This window comes from Harmonia axyridis, chromosome 2 (genome assembly GCF_914767665.1).
Source record: "Harmonia axyridis chromosome 2, icHarAxyr1.1, whole genome shotgun sequence".
Taxonomy (NCBI): Eukaryota; Metazoa; Arthropoda; class Insecta; order Coleoptera; family Coccinellidae; genus Harmonia; species Harmonia axyridis.
This window is the reverse complement of record NC_059502.1, coordinates 19,443,315-19,461,877: the sequence shown is the minus strand read 5'-3', so window position 1 is coordinate 19,461,877 and position 18,563 is coordinate 19,443,315. Positions and strand designations below refer to the sequence as shown.

The window sequence follows — 18,563 nt, the reverse complement described above, 5'->3', positions numbered from 1 at the left end:
CTTCACAAAATGTAAATATTAAGTCCCTTAATATCTAGCGTTACATCATAGTTAGATGGAATGATATACTATTTTGATAAACAATGAAGTTTAAAATAGAAAGTGTTGGTTTGTGCATAAATTTGAATATGAAGTTAATGATACACCGATAGCTCTGATAATCAAATAAATACAAGTTTATACTTAATGACTGAGATAATTTGAGTGATTTTAATGGGCACGACTGCAAGGTAACTTTCCGAAACTACAAATGGAATAATAGTTATTTATAATACAAGTGCAGAAGGCATTGATATTCTTCCACGAGTTCAAAATTCAAAAACGAGCCACGAAGTGGCGAGTTTTGGAATGAACGAGTGGTAGAATGAGCCTTCTGTACGAGTATTATACATTATTTTCTCTAATTCATTGCATTTTCATTGACATTAATGAAATATTTCCATAAAAATAATTTAGTGATTTTTGTATTGAAAAATGTTGGTTGGCAGAACTGATTTCTTTAAGGCAAATTGATGAATTGACAGATAAAGCCGTGGCGGAAAGTTCAGAGAACCAACATAGAATAATAAAATATAACCATGAAAACTGTGCGTTTCTGATATATTCTCGCACGATTTTGTTCTACAAGATGTGGAAGAATGAACGGAATAACCACAGAATTAGAGAAAACAGATTTATTGAATATACTTTATCATAGCTTTTATTTTATTGTTTTCCACGATAAAATTTTCTTTTTAATGTACCTGAAAATTTCACAAATTCCTTTAGCAGATGGTCCTATCGTTTCGTCTCAATATCTGTAATTTTTGAATAAAAACAATGAGAATTCTTCTCAAATTTGTCCCAGTATTGAAAAATGATCACCATGATTTTGATAAAAATAATTCAACAGTTTCTAAATGTGTTGAAGCTTGTATATTCACATGATTAAATGGCATAATACACTGAAACAAATGACATAAGTAATTCCAAAAAATAATACAGTGTTATCGTTATAATCATTTTAAATTCTTATTCTTCCTATTGAAAAACTCTATACAGGAATGATGGCCTATTAGACGTTTATGGAAAACTGATCATGAGTTTGTGCTGAAAATTTGTATGTTGGGGTTTGAAACAATGAACTTTATCCCTAAAATATTTTCAAATCTCTACAACTTCCGGTTATACCCGAAACACCACTACTTCCTTATTTCAAATGTCACATCCATTATATCATTGCATCATTAGATAGCTTTTTTGATGACAATTTCAGCAATATGCCATACCTTGAGTGAAAACTCAACGATTCATGAGTTAATGGGATTCTTATGAAAAAAATGATAGCGACAAGAGTTCAAATTTTTTCGAATTTTTCTGTAGAAAAAATATTTTTCGAAAAAAACTTCATCATTTTACGTATTATTATAAACCTGTTCGTGGTTTGAACGCAAAATGTACAGGGTGTTTATCAGAAGATCATGAACTTAGACAACTCATATTCATCCAAACTCAAGATTTTCAAATTAGAACCTATATTTTTTATTATTTCAGTCGATTCCACTTAAACCTAAAATACATACTTCAAGAGTTATCGAGGAAGAACTTTAAATGAGGAAAAACCGCAGTTTCTAGCTGTGTGGAGTAGTCTGTGACTTCCGGAAATACAGACAGGAACTAAAATTCGATGTTTCGTTAACTAAATTTGACATTTCAAGAATTGAAATGAATTATTCGTAATTGAAAATTGTATTGGTTTATGAATTTCTGAACAACCCCAAAGAAAAATAGAATCGACTAAAATAATAAAAAATATAATTTTTAATTTGAAAATCTTCAGTTTTGATGAATTTGTGTTGTCCAAAATCATGATGTTCTTATAAACACCCTCTACATTTTTGATCCAAACTGCAAACAGTCTTTATTTGCAGAATCGAAAATGAAAAATGTTTAAAAAAAAAAAAGTTTCTGCAGAAATATTCGAAAAAATGTGACCCCCCGTTGCCACAATTTTTTTCACAAGAATCCCATTAACTCATGAACCGTTGAGTTTTCTTCCAAGCTATGGCATATTGCTGAAATTGTCATCAAAAAAGCTATCTAATGATGCAATGACATACTGATAGGTGAGCCATTTGAAATAAGGAAGTAATAGTCTGTTTCCGGTATAACAGGAAGTTGTAGAAATCTGAAAATATTTTAGGGAGAAAGATCATTGTCTCAAACCACGAAATGCAAATTTTCAGCTCAAAATTATGATAGGTTTTCCATAAACGTCTAATAGGCGATCGCGCTGAATCACCCTGTATATCTATAAACAATTATACCTACCCAAGGGAGCAATTGTAAATAACCAATCCTCAAAATGAAAGTTAAATTTCCGCCACATATCATTTGTATTTGAATATCTCAAATAATCAATTAAAAATTCTCTTATAAGCCACAAATTCCAATTATTAAACGAATAATGAATCATTACAGGATATGATTATGAAATAACAAGTTACTTCTCTTCAATTTCCCCAAATGCTCGACTGAGATTCATATTCGAATTATCCATATAAGCATCAAAAACAACCACCATGAAATGCACTCAAATAAGATACAAGAAGAGTGAATTTCTCACTCGCTCAATAAATGTATTTTCCTACATGAGCCTGTTACATCATATGTATTCATTTCACTAGCATAATCACATCCGTATGGTGGTATTTGGCCATGCTAACATGCACTTCCTATAGGAAATCATTTCTGAATTGGGTAACTAGATGTAATGGACTGAATTAAAAGATCTTGCAACGGTAAGTATCAGCGCATCGGTCAAATACTCCTTTTTTTTCAATAAAACTCTGTTACTATATTGATAATGAATTCTTATTCTATTATTGGAGTAGTATATCAATACCATTGTAAGATTTCAATTAAGAGCCATTTTTAAAGTCGTATGTCCTTCTCAGATCTTTTTGTATAAGGATTGGAATTTCATTCCCTACGCCTCTGCCTTAATTTTTCCGATTTCCTACTGCTGTCTAATTGGGAGACTTTTCCCCCTACTGCATGTCACTTTTTTCTTCTATTTGGTTTTTTGAAAGAGGTATTTCCTCTTATCAGTCATTCTTATTTTGATTTGTAATATCTTTCTTAATTCCTTATTATCATGCTCTTTCAGCGTCTCTATTGTCTTCTTTTTTTGTTTTTTAACTATTTCCCCAATAGTTTTAACTTCTCCGATTCGTTGGTTGGTTATATATGAGGCTCCAACCGCTGTTCTTCTGTAATTAGAGTACTTTGCAACTGATCCTTCTTATTGTCTTTCATTTTATACCAGGTTACTCCTGCATACGTAATGCTTGGGTATTAGCACTATTTTTATTATCTTCAGCTTGTTTTCTAAGGAAAGTTTACTTCTTGTGTTGAGCAGCGGGTACAGTCTCCCATGAAATTGCCTTGCCTTTTTTCTGGTTTCTTGTATCTGTTTGTTAAAATTCATTCTTTCATTTAGAATTACTCCCAGGTATTTTGCTTCCTTTTCCATTCTATCGTCCGATTTTCTATTCTAACGTTTCCTGCTTTCTCTTTCTTTACTGTTGTTCCTCCGAAGTAGATTGCAACAGTTTTCGATGTATTTACTAGGTCTACCTGTAACTGTCTAGTAATTGTTTTCCGCATTCTACTGTGATAGTATATGGCAGTGTCATCTGCAAACTGGGCTATCTTGCATCTATTCATTTTCAGTATGTTTACCATGTATAAGTTGAACAGCAGCGGTCCTATCACTAGTCCTTGGGGAACTCCAGCTTCAATTCATCTGATCGTCAACCTGGTACTATCGATATTCACTCTAAATTTTCTATTTCCCAGGTACGATTGTATTAATCTCGTTTGGTTGGAAATTTCATCAACTTCATTTTGTATATCAGACCTTGATGCCACAGAATGAATCTGACTGTCGTCATTTTCCCGTTGATTATGAAGTGGCAGATGGAGAGTAACCAATCAACTTTTCGACAAGGATGTTGTCATCTTCAGAAACATGAAGTTAACGAAAATATTAATATACGTTATAATACTGAATACTGTATTTTCTCATCTATTAGTTTCGGAGTTGATGATTTCCATTGAAGTATCACATCATTTCCATAACAGGTAATCTGAATTCAATGATCTTTCGATTAACAATGACCTTACAATACAGGCACATATCATTATCATTAAAATAATATACAAATCATATATGGTATATTTATGAAATTTATTTCTGCACTTCAACAAGACAAGAATATTTATAACCTAATGTCTTTGCACAAGTGATATGTTTGTGAGACAACATTTGATGTGTACCCAACCTATTTTCATGGTTTGTTTGAATCAAAAATTTTCAGTAGGCTGTAGCTAGTATCTAGTACCTCAATTCGGCCAGATTTATGTTTTGTACTAATTCAGAAAATAAAACAAACACCCAGAAACGATATATGGAGAAAAACCAGAAAGTTCAATACTAGTTGAATAAATTTTAATGATTCAATGAGGATAATCAAAACATGAAATATCAATTTTGTTTCCCCATTTTTTCACTGATAATTTTCAACGAATAAAACCAAAGCAATATATTTCCAACTAACAATACATGCAATACAAATTGAATAGCAGTAACAGATGTGGACGTTATAGAATTATCACCAAATCATCATAATTTCATTCAAAATTTCTGTAGGTGACAATGCATACGATAAAAACTGGTCGACCTCAAGTTTTAACATTAACAATCATTAAACGAGGAATGGAATTTGATCATTACGAAACTCGTTAGTTGTTTGTTACAAATTCAGGATTTTTTAATGCTATTCATGATGTGTCATTGAGTTGGACACACCGATTACCTGATTATTGAATCCGAATGAAAACTTTCGACACCTGCAACTGAAGTTCCCTCCAGAAAGGTGATGATTCCAGGAATTTCCATATGTGATAGACTTACAGAATTTTCGACAATTTTAATACACACTATGAATGAACAGGATTTCATTTGGAATTTTTAGTCGATAAAGCCAACATATTCTTATGTGGGTTTGATATTTTCCATTTGAATTCAATTCAATTCAATTTCAAATTCAATTCAATTGAATCTCAAGATTAAGAAAAAGAGAATTTTCAGCATTAAAAAATCAATACAATTTGTTTGATCAAATCCCCTTTGTGCCAAATAATATTTTTTCCATTCAATATCCTACTAAAATTGATGAAAATTGGGTATTATGAAAAATTTTCTTTGATGAAAAGGGCATTGTCTGTATTCTTGATATAAATTTTATTGTAGAAGACTCATTTGAAAGAATAACAAAAAATTGAATAATTTCCAAATTTTTTCCACATAATTCATTGAAGAATTTAGGAATATATTTACATTATGAAATATCAAAAATAAAATACTGAATAAAACTATTCTTTCTTTTCAAATAAACCCAAAAATTTAAAAAGAAATAGTTGAAACAAGAATGGTATCCTCACTAATTGTTGCAAATTCACCAGTTGAAATTGCTCAAAATTGAAGAATTGGATTGAATTTGTTCTACTTACAAAATCAGTTCACAAAGAAATTGACGCTGACACTTGATCGAATAAATTACAACTGATTCTTTCATTGGAAGAAGGCCAACATCAATATGTGATTTTGAAGTCAAAATAATGAAAGAGGTTATCACTTACGAGCGAATATTGGAAGAACCATATCTTGTTATTAAATCGTCCCAAATGTCATTTTGATGCATAAACGAATATTGAGTACAGAAGTCAATATACATGAAAATGAAACATTTCGGTAAAGAAAAAGTGAACTCAGATAAAGACGTGTGGGTATTGTATCAAGTTATGTTTAGCATTAAAATTTTACACATTTTCTCTTGAAAATTCGATTTTTTTTTCGTCGACATAATCACCTTCAAGAATAATAAAAATGTAATTCAACGCTCTCCCAATTTTTCAATTCCTTCTCAGTAGAAACATTTGTCTTTGCTTCCAAAATAGCCTTCAACCTTAGCAATCATTTCTTCATTAGAGCAGAATTTCTTTCCCTGACGGAGCATTCTTTTGAGATCTCCAGAAATAGTGAACACTGGTGGCCAGATCTGGAAAATAAGCTGGCCGTTCAATTTGGCCATGGTTTCTATCGATTTGTGACAAGGAGTATTGTCTTGGTGAAGAAGAATTTTTTTCTTTTTCATTAGAGGACTTTTTTTATGTTCTACACTCAATCGATCCAATAGCGTTATGTAATATTAACTGTTGATGGTTGTAGCTTTGTCAAGATAGTCAACGAACAATGAACCTCGCACCTGGCCAGCTGATGCTTGAGATTTTGATCGCTTTAGACAACTGTTTTCCACTCAGCTGAGTTATTCTTCGACTAAGGACATATCGACGCAAAAATTCCTCTCTATTCTGCTTGAACAGTTCCAAACATAGTTCTGAATCGACGATACCTTATTGATTTTGATCTAGGGTGAGCAAGCGCGGCACCAATTTCAAGCAAAGCTTTCTCATGGAAAAATATTCTCTCATAATAGTGAATTCGGGCGACTAGAGCGTTCAGCATCATCGATGGTTCTTCAACCACGTTATTATCGATGGAGCAAAGTCTGAATAACACTCATCAAGGTATTGTTTTGCTTGCAAAGTATTTCGCATCAAAAAACAATTCAGGATGAAACTCGTTTTCATTCATTTTTTAAACAATAACCACTAATGAAGCGTTCAATATCTCAATCCAGACTTGACTTTATGTACCAATACCTTAACATGCATTTTTTGAGGCTTGATACTAACGAGAAAAAAGTGGTATGGCACTGTCGGTGCAATATGTGCGTCCGGGATTGAGTGACATGGTATTTGCTTCAGGAAATTCCAAGTTCCAAAAACCGCGGCTTTTTAACATCAAAATCCAACATCAAAAAATAGTTATTTATTATACAAGGGAAAAAAGTATTAGATTTTAGCTCGAGGTTATGTTGTCTCCCGACGCGAAGCGGAGGGAGACAAAAAACCGAGAGCTAAAATCTAATATTTTTCCCGTGTATAATACACTATTTTTTTTTGTGACAGGAAAAACTACAATTTAATAGTGAAAGAACATATTATTACAATATATTAAAGTCAGACTATTATCGATATGAATTTTGAATTATTAAACTAGTAAGCTGCAAATAGACCTGCGTTGCTAAGGGAAACTTCAAAGTAATCAAATATCTGTCAATTTAATTTTGTGATTTGTTTCAAAAATTGCGAACTCAGTAATAATTGTTCAGTAGTTATTTTGTTGAATAATATAAAGTTAAAAAATGTCTGACTCCGAGTTATCTCTGATTCCACTGGAGTGGATAGAAGCAGCGCAAGTAGCGTCACGAAAATTATTGCCAGCTAAATCGCGGAAAATTTACGAAACCGCGTATTCAAGATTTATGGAATGGAAAATGAAAAAGACATGCAGTTCTTTCTCGGAGACAGTGTTATTGGCTTATTTTTCGGAATTGGCACAACAACAAAAGCTATCAATAGTGTGATCGAATTATTATTATTCCTTCATCTATATGTAGATAATAGAATGAGCCTTCTGTACGAGTATTATACATTATTTTCTCTAATTCATTGCATTTTCATTGAAATTAATGAAATATTTCCATAAATATATTTTAGTGATTTTTGCATTGAAAAATGTTGGTTGGCAGAACTGATTTCTTTAAGGCAAATTGATGAATTGACAGATAAAGCCGTGGCGGAAAGTTCGGAGTACCAACATATAATAATGAAATATAACCATGAAAACTGTGCGTTTCTGATATATTCTCGCACGATTTTGTTCTACAAGATGTAGAAGAATGAACGGAATAACCACAGAATTAGAGAAATATATATCCGGGAAAAAAGTACTCACTTTTTTCCCGGGGAAAGAGGTAATTTCGTGAAAAGTCATATTTTGTTACCTGTCAACAGAGATAAAATGTCAAATTTTTTTCCCGTCACAGAAAAAAGATCTTATTCCACCTTTCATCGTCGATCTAACGAACATGATGAATCGACCCCTCTTTGTCTTATCTGAAAAGCCTTTCGTCGGACGCATTTGTAACGATACGTTGGAGCCGTTGAAACTCATCGGTGGGCCTGCAGCTTGTTGCACCGGCTCTATTTCCGTACGCGACAACGCGGGCGCAGATGTTGCGCCAACAAAAGCGCGGGTCTCGGATCCACCGTGTCGGTAGAAATTTTAAAATTGTACTTTATTGCAACGTTCTCGTTATAGTTATAGCAGACCCATTCAGTTCGAAAGAGTCGCGTTCCCTACTTCCGGTCAGCACAGGAAGTCGAATCGGATTGAATGGCCTGTTAAAAATCGTTCTTTTTTTGTACGAACAATTGCACTTCCTATCTAACCTGATTTAGAAGAATGACAGGTCGCATTCCTCGCTCGGCGGGATGTCAAGCTTGCAAAAGCAGTTGTGAATGCCTTTTTTTCTAATGATAATAGTAACTTACGTTTATTGTGCTCAATTTGTAACTTTACATTACATATTTGATTACACAAAAAGGTACGAGTTCAACAACTTTGTTCAATAAAATACAGGGTGATTCACCGCGATGGCCTATTAGATGTTTATGGAAAACTTACCAAAATTTTGTGCTGAAAATTTGCAAGTTGGGGTTTGAGACAATGATCTTTCTCCCTAAAATATTTTCAGATCTCTACAACTTCCGGTTACACAGACTATTACTTCCTTATTTCAAGAGGCACACCTAGTATATTATTGCATCATTAAATAGCTTTTTTGATGACAATCTCAGCAATATGCCATACCTTGGGTATAAACTCAACGGTTCATGATTTAATGCGATTCTTATGAAAAAAATTATGGCGAAGAGGACTTATCTTTTTTTTTAATACTTCTGCATTTTAGATTCTGCAAATACACAGTTATATATGGCTGTTTGTGGTTTGGACCAAACATGTAAAGGGTTTTTATCATTCATGAACTTGGACAATTCAAATTCATCAAAACTCCAGATTTTCAAATTAGAACCTATAATTTGTATTATTTCAGTCGATTCTACGTATAAAATAGTGGGGATTACTCAAGCAAACCCTATACCTGAAATGAATACTTCAAGAGTTATCGAAGAAGAACTTTAAATGAGGAAAAATCTCAAATCTGTGTTTTCCGCTCACAGTCACAGACTACTCCACACAGTTAGAAATTGCGGGTTTTCCTCGATAACTCTTAAAATGTTCTTTTCAGGTAAAGAGTTTGCTTATGTAACCCCCACTATTTTTGTACGTAGAATCGACCGAAAAAATTAAAAAATATAGGTTTTAATTTGAAAATCTTGAGTTTTGTTGAATTTGAGTTGTACAAGTTCATGATCTTCTTATAAACATCCCGTACATTTTTGGTTCAAACTGCAAACAGTCTTATAATACTACGTATTGGCAGAATCGTAAAAGAAAAAAATTTCTTCGAAAAAAGTTTTTCCCACCGAAATATTAAAAAAAATGTCCTCATCGCCACAATTTTTTTTTTATAAGAATCCCATTAACTCATGAACTGAAATTGTCATAAAAAAAGCTATCTAATGATGCAATAATATACTGGGTACTGTTATTTGAAATAAGGAAGTAGTAGTCTGTTTCTGGTATAACCGGAAGTTGTAGAGATCTGAAAATATTTTAGGTAGAAAGATCATTGTTTCAAACCACAATATGCAAATTTTCAGCTCATAATTATGATTAGTTTTCTATAAACGTCTAATAGGCCATCCCGGGAATCACCCTGTATATACCTATATCCTAGTATGAGTTCTCCAAAGGTAAAATTAGTAGGTACATTCATGAAAGTTACTAGAACTGAACTGAACGTGTGTAGTGAATCCTCGAATGTAGAGAGAGCACGAATTTGAGATGAAAAACATTGTATTCAACATATTCACAGCAACACATTCTCTGATTTTATGCAATTTTTGAGAAAACATATTTTTATTAGAATCATTCTTTTTTTTCTTTCCATTCATTTGGTTTTGGCGCTGAAATTTTCTAACTTAGAGCCATCGGTAGTTTACATGATTTGGTTCAACTCACTCATAAAAAATTCAAAATAGCCATATAGTGTTTCTTCCATAATAAGATATTGATATTTAAATGAAGACAGAGAAAAAATATAATCTTGAAATCATTTATTATGTTTATATGTTTTCACTTTTCCTCAATAATTGTTCCAAAAAAGTTGTTTCATGGCATGTCACAACCGGCAGGATTGAATTCAAATTTGTCTGCAGACGATTGAATGAAGTATATGAATTCTACATGCGAAATTTCGTAAAATAAAATATGTGAATACTAATTCAAACAAGCACAGAAGCTTCACATATATGCTTTTCCAGTATTTATTCCAATTACACCAAAAAAAATTTGGGTGGGACGATGAACGAATATTAAAAGAAATAAAGGTGTACTGAAAGTATAGTGAAAGTTATACTCAGTTAAAATCTGAAACTTTTTCTAAATTTCCAGATGAAAAAAACGATTAATAACATAAATTTCGTGAGAACGCCTTTTTCTTCTTCATATACTTCACAAGAAAAGACTTAATTTCTGTTTTGTTTCAGATAATTAGGAATATATTTTCGGTAGATGAAGTGCCTTGTCGGAAATGAATCCTTCCAAAAATAAAAGTCTGGAAACTAACAGAAAGTTCCGCGCAACTAGGCTGGCGGTAATTAAGGCTTTCTTGTCATCTTCCAACATCTCTTCAGCGCTTGATTACCGACAGAACTTTCTTTGTTGTTTCGTTTTCCTGTGGCTTCAAGAATAGTTGTTCATTATCCGGTAACATACACAGACTGGGTACATTAAACCAGATTATGTGTAATAATTTTCGGAATTCTCATAAAGTTGAAATCGTTAAAACGTTTCGATTCTGCCGAAACTAATGAATAGTACGTGATTCGATATGATTTTAATGGTATTGAATGAATGGAGGCTCTCATTTTTCCTCACGTCATTCATTTTTATTAGTCTTGCAATTTCCTGATGAATATATGGCATTTTAAAACGGTGGTCCGGTTAAACAAATCACATGATATTCCTCTCTCATTATCAAGTAGATTGGTCAGAGCATATTTCTAAAGTGACTTATTTCCTAAGAATTAGGACATGACATGATTATCTCATCAAAAAAAAAAAGTTTGATAGCAGCGATACGCAATAATGTAAACTGACGATGAAAAACAAACACATAATGATTTTTCCTACAACTGCTATGAAAAGTAGAGTATATCTTCTTCATACCTTACTCAATTTCAAAACTATGTATTGCTCATACTGTGAGAAATATTATTTCTCACGGCACTTTGCCCACACCTCGCTGGGTATACCAATGGAATTGGGCTTTTGAGTCGTTTATATGGAAATGCAATAAATTAGCACATACTGTCAAGGAAGGCCATTTTGATTTGAATCAAGTCCATTAATTGAATTATTGAAATTTGTGCAGTTTTAGGAAAATTATAGTGTGCAACATGTGGAGAAAGTCATTTTCTCACTCATGTGTTTGCGGCACTAGCCTTTCAGGCTCGTGCCACAAACTTCCACACTCGCGAGAGAAGTTGGACTTTCACCACTTGGTGCATAATATACTATTGCATAGTCTGGGACCGACCTTATGAGTTGAAGAAATGTGACAAGAGAAACCACAAGATAAAAAAAAACATATATTTACCAATCTCATAAAGCAAGCGTACAAAACAAAAGTACAGATATATAAAAACACAACAGCTGATGAGCAAAGTGAAAAGAGAATGTTCGAAGAGCAATAAAAGGGATAACATGCAGAGATAGACAAATAAACAAGAGTAACTGTATACGAAAGCAAGATATCAACAATTAAAACAAAATAAGGAAAATTGATGAGAAGAACTTGTAAACAGAATTAACACTGATGATCAATCAATCTTAGAAGAACGACGTTCTTGAAAGATTTAACATTCATCAGCAGGTGACGTTTTCTTGTTTTTGGTTACGTGCAGTCTTTTAAGCAAGTTATAAATAAGGTTATTCATTCAGAGATAGAAGGAAGTTTGTAATTATTGGAAGGTGCCTATTTCAATCAGACGAACTTCCGAACTAATGGTATGTAAAGAATGTGCTTCCAGGTGTTTATTATAAAATATTTCGAGTTCTGAATATACAGGGTGGCCACTTTTTCAATGGAATTGTATTGGTAACTTTTAAACCATAAGAGTTAGAAGGTAGATCAAATGGAGAAAAAGTTGCATGCATAGAAGCATTATCAAGCAGTTCAAACAAATCGAGATTATCAGGGCCGGTTATTGAGATATCATAAAAAAGTAAATTCCGTCATTTTGATTTTTTTTTTCTCACTTTATTTCAAATATTATCAAAAAATGTTACAGGAATTTTTTATTCGACAGTGAATTGTTCTCAATTTGACGTAATCAGATTTCGTATCCAACGTTTCGTGCTCTCTGGGCCACCCTCAACCTCATTTTTTTCAATACGGACCTGTATATTTTATAACACTTTTCGAAATAACTTTTAATGCTGAATTCAACGATATATCATTCAAAGTTGATTTTCAGGTGATTTTGACCCTTATCCAATCTTCTTTGGGTCGGATCTGTAGTAAATGCAATTTATCAAAAACTGCTGTTAATAAAATAGTCAAGAGACTCGAATACAATTATTTTAAATTTGAATACCAAGCCTTGCAAAAATTATATCGTGATGATATCAAAATCAAGTTCGATTCTGGAATTTGTTTCAATGGAACAAATGACAAATCCAACAATAGTGATTTCTCGCGAGAAGATTGAGAATGTATTGGAAGGTATTCAAGAAGACGAAATAAACAAAGGTATAAGAAGTATGGGTTCCAGAACCGTTAAGTGCATTTTACAAAATGGTGGACATTTCGAACAATTACTTCATTCATTTTCATATACTTTCGAATAATCATTCGATTTTTCTTTCATTGAATGATTCGTTTAATTATTATGAATTGAAATATGTGAATAATTATTACTTGTTTCTTGATTTGATTTTGATATGTTCCATTTAGTTCAAGATGAGTAAGTTGATTTTCTCATTGAAATGTATTGCAGGTTGTTAATTAAACTAAAGGTATCTAAATGTAATACAGATCCGACCCAAAGAAATTTGGATAAGGGTCAAAATCACCTGAAAATCACTTTGAATGTCATTGTATGATATATCGTTGAATTCAGCGTTAAAAGTTATTTCGAAAAGTATCATAAAATATACAGGTCTGTATTGAAAAAATTGAGGTTGAGGGTGGCCCAGAGAGCACGAAACGTTGTATACGAAATCTGATTACGTCAAATTGAGAACAATTTACTGTCGAATAAAAAATTCCCGTAACATTTTTTGATAATATTTGAAATAAAGTGGGAAAAAAAGAAAAATCTAAATGACGGAATTTACTTTTTTATGATATCTCAATAACCGGCCCTGATAATCTCGATATGTTTGAACTGCTTGATAATGCTTCTATGCATGCAACTTTTTCCCCATTTGACCGACCTTCTAACTCTTATGGTTTAAAAGTTACCAATACTATCCCATTGAAAAAGTGGCCACCCTGTATACCATAGAAACAGAAGTGTGTGCATCAACATCATAACTCTTATATCAAATTTTATTGTTTTTCGAAGTTGGCAACGCGTTTCAGTCCTTGCAGCGGTCATTTTTTCTACAGTTCTGACAGTGATTGAATAGGACATGTGTCTCTACTACGCGTTTCCTCAATTATTTGCTTTTCGATGAAATATCCGAAAAAGAACTGTACTAGATTTTAATTTTTGAAGATGAATTGAAATGAAATTGGTTCTAGAAAGTGCAATAAAATTGTCACCTTCAGTACATACTCATCAATGATTCAAAGAAATCTTGCCAAGGAGTGTAATGTAAGTTAGAAGCCGTAAATGAGATATATAGCAAAAAATAAATCCTTGGACTATTGAGATGAATAGAAAAGTTTGATGTGAAAAAAAAGATAACGGCAAAGGAGGAAGCTGAGAGTGTAACCATACCCAAAACAACGTACTATGGAGAGCTAACTTTTTAGGGGCGAAGGGTGAGGAAGCAAATTGCCAAACCCATTTGAAATTTTAATGTTACTAGCTTCAATTTGTGGAAAAAGATTGATTCGTTCTGGATATAATAACATACATTCTCATAGAATGAAAATGAATTCTTCAAAACGTCGCTATTCCAGATCACGGTTTCGTATTTGTTGGTTCATCCTCAGTGCAAAACAGCGATGATTATCCTACCACAACAGTAGTCTCCTAATGCAGCGAACATACATGTTGATAATTCTCAACAAGCGAAAAAAATGTCGATTACATACTAATTTCGGGCAGTTATATCCGGGTACCTAAACCTAAAATTGCACCAGCCATCAATAGTATATCCACTCACCTTGAGGTAGAGGGTGAAGTGTGACAGATGTACTGAGCCTATCACCGCCCATACTGACCAGGTGTGGAGCATCAGTCTGGAGTTTCAAAGCTCGTCCACTATTGTCCATTGTGTCGCAAGTTCCATTCAAACTAACCCCAGACATTCTGCAACAACAATAATTATAGGTATGATAAGGAATTCTTTCGCTGGATGCAACTTCTATCGAGTTCAGGTATACGTGATGTTAAAAAAGCTTTACAATCCATCCTATCACATTGACAATTCAATTTCAAACAATGGAACGGATAAAATTACCATAACGTGATAATTGTGACCTAGTTTAAGAGTTTTTATTTGAACACAAAATAATTTCTTGTAAAATAATTCGAAATCTAAAAACAATGAAAATTTACACTAAAGTTTATTATCTTCTCTTTCATCGTAAAATATCTCAACTCTTATAGAAAAATCATATATCTTATGTATAACGTGATAAATAATCAATATAAAAAAATTGTAATTGATATCTAGCGACGGTTTTCAAATCCATTGGTCATAGGTTAATGAAATCAAACAAAAGTCGAAAATTCATGAGTGGAACTATAAATACTATAAAAAACATGGCATTAGTGTCATTGTAGCAATAAGTTTCGGAGATTTTTTTGCTTTCAAAATGAATGGATTTTGTTCTCGATTCAGGAGGATTATTGTCATACAGCAACCGATTTTTGTAGCTAATTTCATACAAATAACTCTTATTTTTTTCCAGAAAAAGATCTAGGTATACAGTGTACGAACAAAAAAATTTATTTTATTTTCTATACATTCCAAAACGTGAAATGTGAGCATTTCCAAATGTTCTTTTATGGAAATAATTGAACCTAACCAAATCATAAAATTCATAGGATATTTTATTGAAGGATATTGACCTATCTGTGTATATCACTCGAAACAGACATCGAATAAAAATTCTTGAATAGTCATCAAATTGAAGAATAAATTACGCATCGGTGCACATAGATGATTATAGAGCATGTAATGAAAAAATAATTATATATTTAGCCAACAATGTAAATATGCGATGATGACCGAGTAGACAAAATACTGAAAATTTTACACAATGGTTTACCATGCTATGACTATGCTTCGTATTCAACAGAATATTTCAACTCATTCCAAAAACAATAATTCGAAAATCATCAACATGAAATCAGGAGCTTTTAACCGTTCAAATTCGTATTCATGTGATTTTTCCAGGAATTTAGTCTCCTGAACACAAATATGTGATCGAAACTTCTTGGTCTGTTACATGCCATGAATACAGAATTACTTGATGCTCTCAACACAGTCATTCAACACTTTTTGGGAATAATAACTCGTACTTGCAAAATTTATTTTTTAGCACCATTTAGTTATGTAAATAACAATTGTTTCCCTATAAAATATTTCTTACATTTTGAATAAGTGAATAAAATAGTGCAATTTCGAGTTCAATAGGAACTAAATGGACTATCACCCAGTTGCAAGAACTTTCATTACAATTTAATGTCGCCATTGAAATTTTAAACCTCCATTAGCAGAAGCCTACTGGCTACCTGCACCATTTAATGGAGAATTAAACTTTTAATGAGGCATTTTAATGAACGTTCCTACAACTAGGTTCAATTCAAATAAATGCTTAAAAAAAATTATACCCAATTGTACGATTCTCACGAAATATTGCATACAATCGTTCGAGATTTTGCGAAGTATATTCAAAATTCAGTTCGAACTAAAGGGTTTTTTTCAATCTGATTTCAAATTTAATATGCGTATAATTCTGGACCTATTGAACAGATTTTGCACATTATCGAACTCAAATAATTCTGACTCTAAACGTACCATCAAAATTTAAATTATTTGAGGGCAGCATCTTGGTAATTATTGCACCTTCAGAGCTGGTTCAGTTTGCAGCAAATTACGTGTTCTTCGAAAAAAAATGAAAAACATATTTTACGAAGGAACGCTGTTCAGAAGATAAGGAGCAAAATCTCAAATAGAATATAGATTACACATAATCGATAATTCAGAAGTAACGAAAATGACAGATTCATTTTAAGCAAAAAAAGGCTATGGACATGGACCCGCAAACGTTTCGTTTTCAAGATACAGGGTGTTAAAATTTGTTATAATTTTTGGAGTTTTTTTAGTCATAGCACCTTCCCTTCATAAGATATTCAACTGGAATTTGGCATAGATATTCCAATTTTAAGATTCCATCATGTCATATGCTAATTTTGAATGCAAATCTACAGGGTGATAGTTTTTCTGGAACAGTGTTCGCTTCTTTCGTCCAGAACTTTTTTGTTGGGCCACTGGTTGTTTAGAAAAATGTTAACAAAGACTTTAGGCCAATATTACACTTTTTGGTTTCGAGTAGTTTTTTTCGTATCTGTTACCGATTTCCAGATAAAAATTTCAAATTGAGGATTACTAGAAAACTAGTAATCCTCAAAAAAATCCAAATTATTATAAATATCCAGTTAGTAAGCTGTGATGAATAAATTGATTATAAGTTTTGGTACTCATTTACCAAATCTGTAGCGAAGATTAATAAAGATCCGATAAATAAGAACAATGTCCACAAAAAAGGAGGACAAAAGGAACACCCTGTATTCGAAAACAAAGCATTGGTTGACCCATGTTTATAGGACTTTTTTAATTATGCAAAAGGTCTCTCAAGTTGTTATAAATATCATCAACCAATGGTGCATAATATTCACCTACATGTTCAAAATGGAGTCATTTATCTTATTTTCTTCTTCAAAATCAAGAGTTTAAGACGAATCAACATGATGATCACAACAAATAATATGCCTAACCTATAGAATGTAAATGGACGTTGGAATATTCCAAACAATGATGTAAACGAAGGAATTGCTTGCGTTTCATGAATAAACTATGAATAAAACCCACTCTGTCTTCATTCAACCATAAAGTATCGTCTGGTTCGAGGAAATAACTGTTGCTCACAGTGCAAAATGTAAAAATCATCATATTGAACTTGCATAGTTTGCTGAATTAGATACGGTTCTTCGATCGTGAACCACGTGACCTGAAGCATGATGCTTCATGAATTTCAATGTGCTCGAAAATATTCTGGACACGGCTTGGGCGTAGTTGAGAGAATGAAAGATGGAAAATACACTTTTGATTGTCGTGCTTTTCGATTGAAACTAGGTTCGGCTTCATGTGACACATTTTGCCTCCTTATTGTCGGTAACAAACAGCTCTAGAGGGCTACTTATAGATTTAGATTTCTCGTTAACGTTCCTTACTGATTTTGTTCCGAAATGTGTGATTTTCTCGCACTAGTGTGGTAGAGTAAATTATTAGAGATAATATTTTTATAATAAAACATGGGTTCGAGTTATTAACGTGCTTAGTTATTTTTTTTCATCATCAGTAATTATTGTTTATATAAATATTAATATTTGCCTTGTCCAAAAAAAAACAAAATCACTCAGTGATTTTCTCAGGTTTTAAGTTGCCTCCGATCGATTAGGTCTGAGATCTAAAAAAACTGATCTGGGAAGCACGAAGTAAGTTGAAACGAATGTGAATCCGTTTATATATTTTAAGAAAACAACTCTGGTCTGAATCTTTCACACCTATCCAACTTTTTTGGCTAAAACATAAAAACAAATTCAGGTGATTTTTGCGAAGATCTCTCCAAATGTATTTAGATGTTCAGTAAAATACTGCAAATTCCACAGTGATGTTTAATATTTTGTTGGCAATCGAACCAATCCATATTAGAGATTCTGAATTATTGAATTTAAACCAATATGTTGGGTTGTCTTATCCAGATCAGATCAATCAATCAAAGATTAATTTGTTAAGTAACGACGATAATGCGTGAGCATATAAATAGACAAAACAAGTAGAAAATCAACTAGATAAATCCTTCAAATCTCCGTTGGGAAATTATTAAGAGACACATCATGTAGATCAAGTGCTGGCTCAACTGAGTGTGCTTCCTGAAGCAGGTAAGCTCTGAGCATTTGCACAATTTATATTCGACACTTCCCTTTTCACAGTGCCTGCAAATTTCATCTGCTGA

At 32.6% G+C, this 18,563-nt stretch overlaps 1 protein-coding gene across 2 annotated transcripts in view; it reads right to left on the bottom strand.

The window, feature by feature from the left end:
• The window catches only part of LOC123672098 (pleckstrin homology-like domain family B member 1), a 71,083-nt gene that overhangs the window by 38,507 nt on the left and 14,013 nt on the right, over positions 1-18,563 (bottom strand). Inside the window, exon 2 of one of the 2 annotated variants that reach the window (XM_045606082.1) lies at positions 14,480-14,625. In XM_045606082.1, the coding sequence (XP_045462038.1) occupies positions 14,480-14,624 (145 nt within the window). In that variant the 5' untranslated portion in view covers position 14,625. Of the gene's footprint in view, positions 1-5,556; positions 5,630-14,479; positions 14,626-18,563 lie in introns of those variants that run through there. The other variant, XM_045606084.1, reaches the window with a different exon arrangement.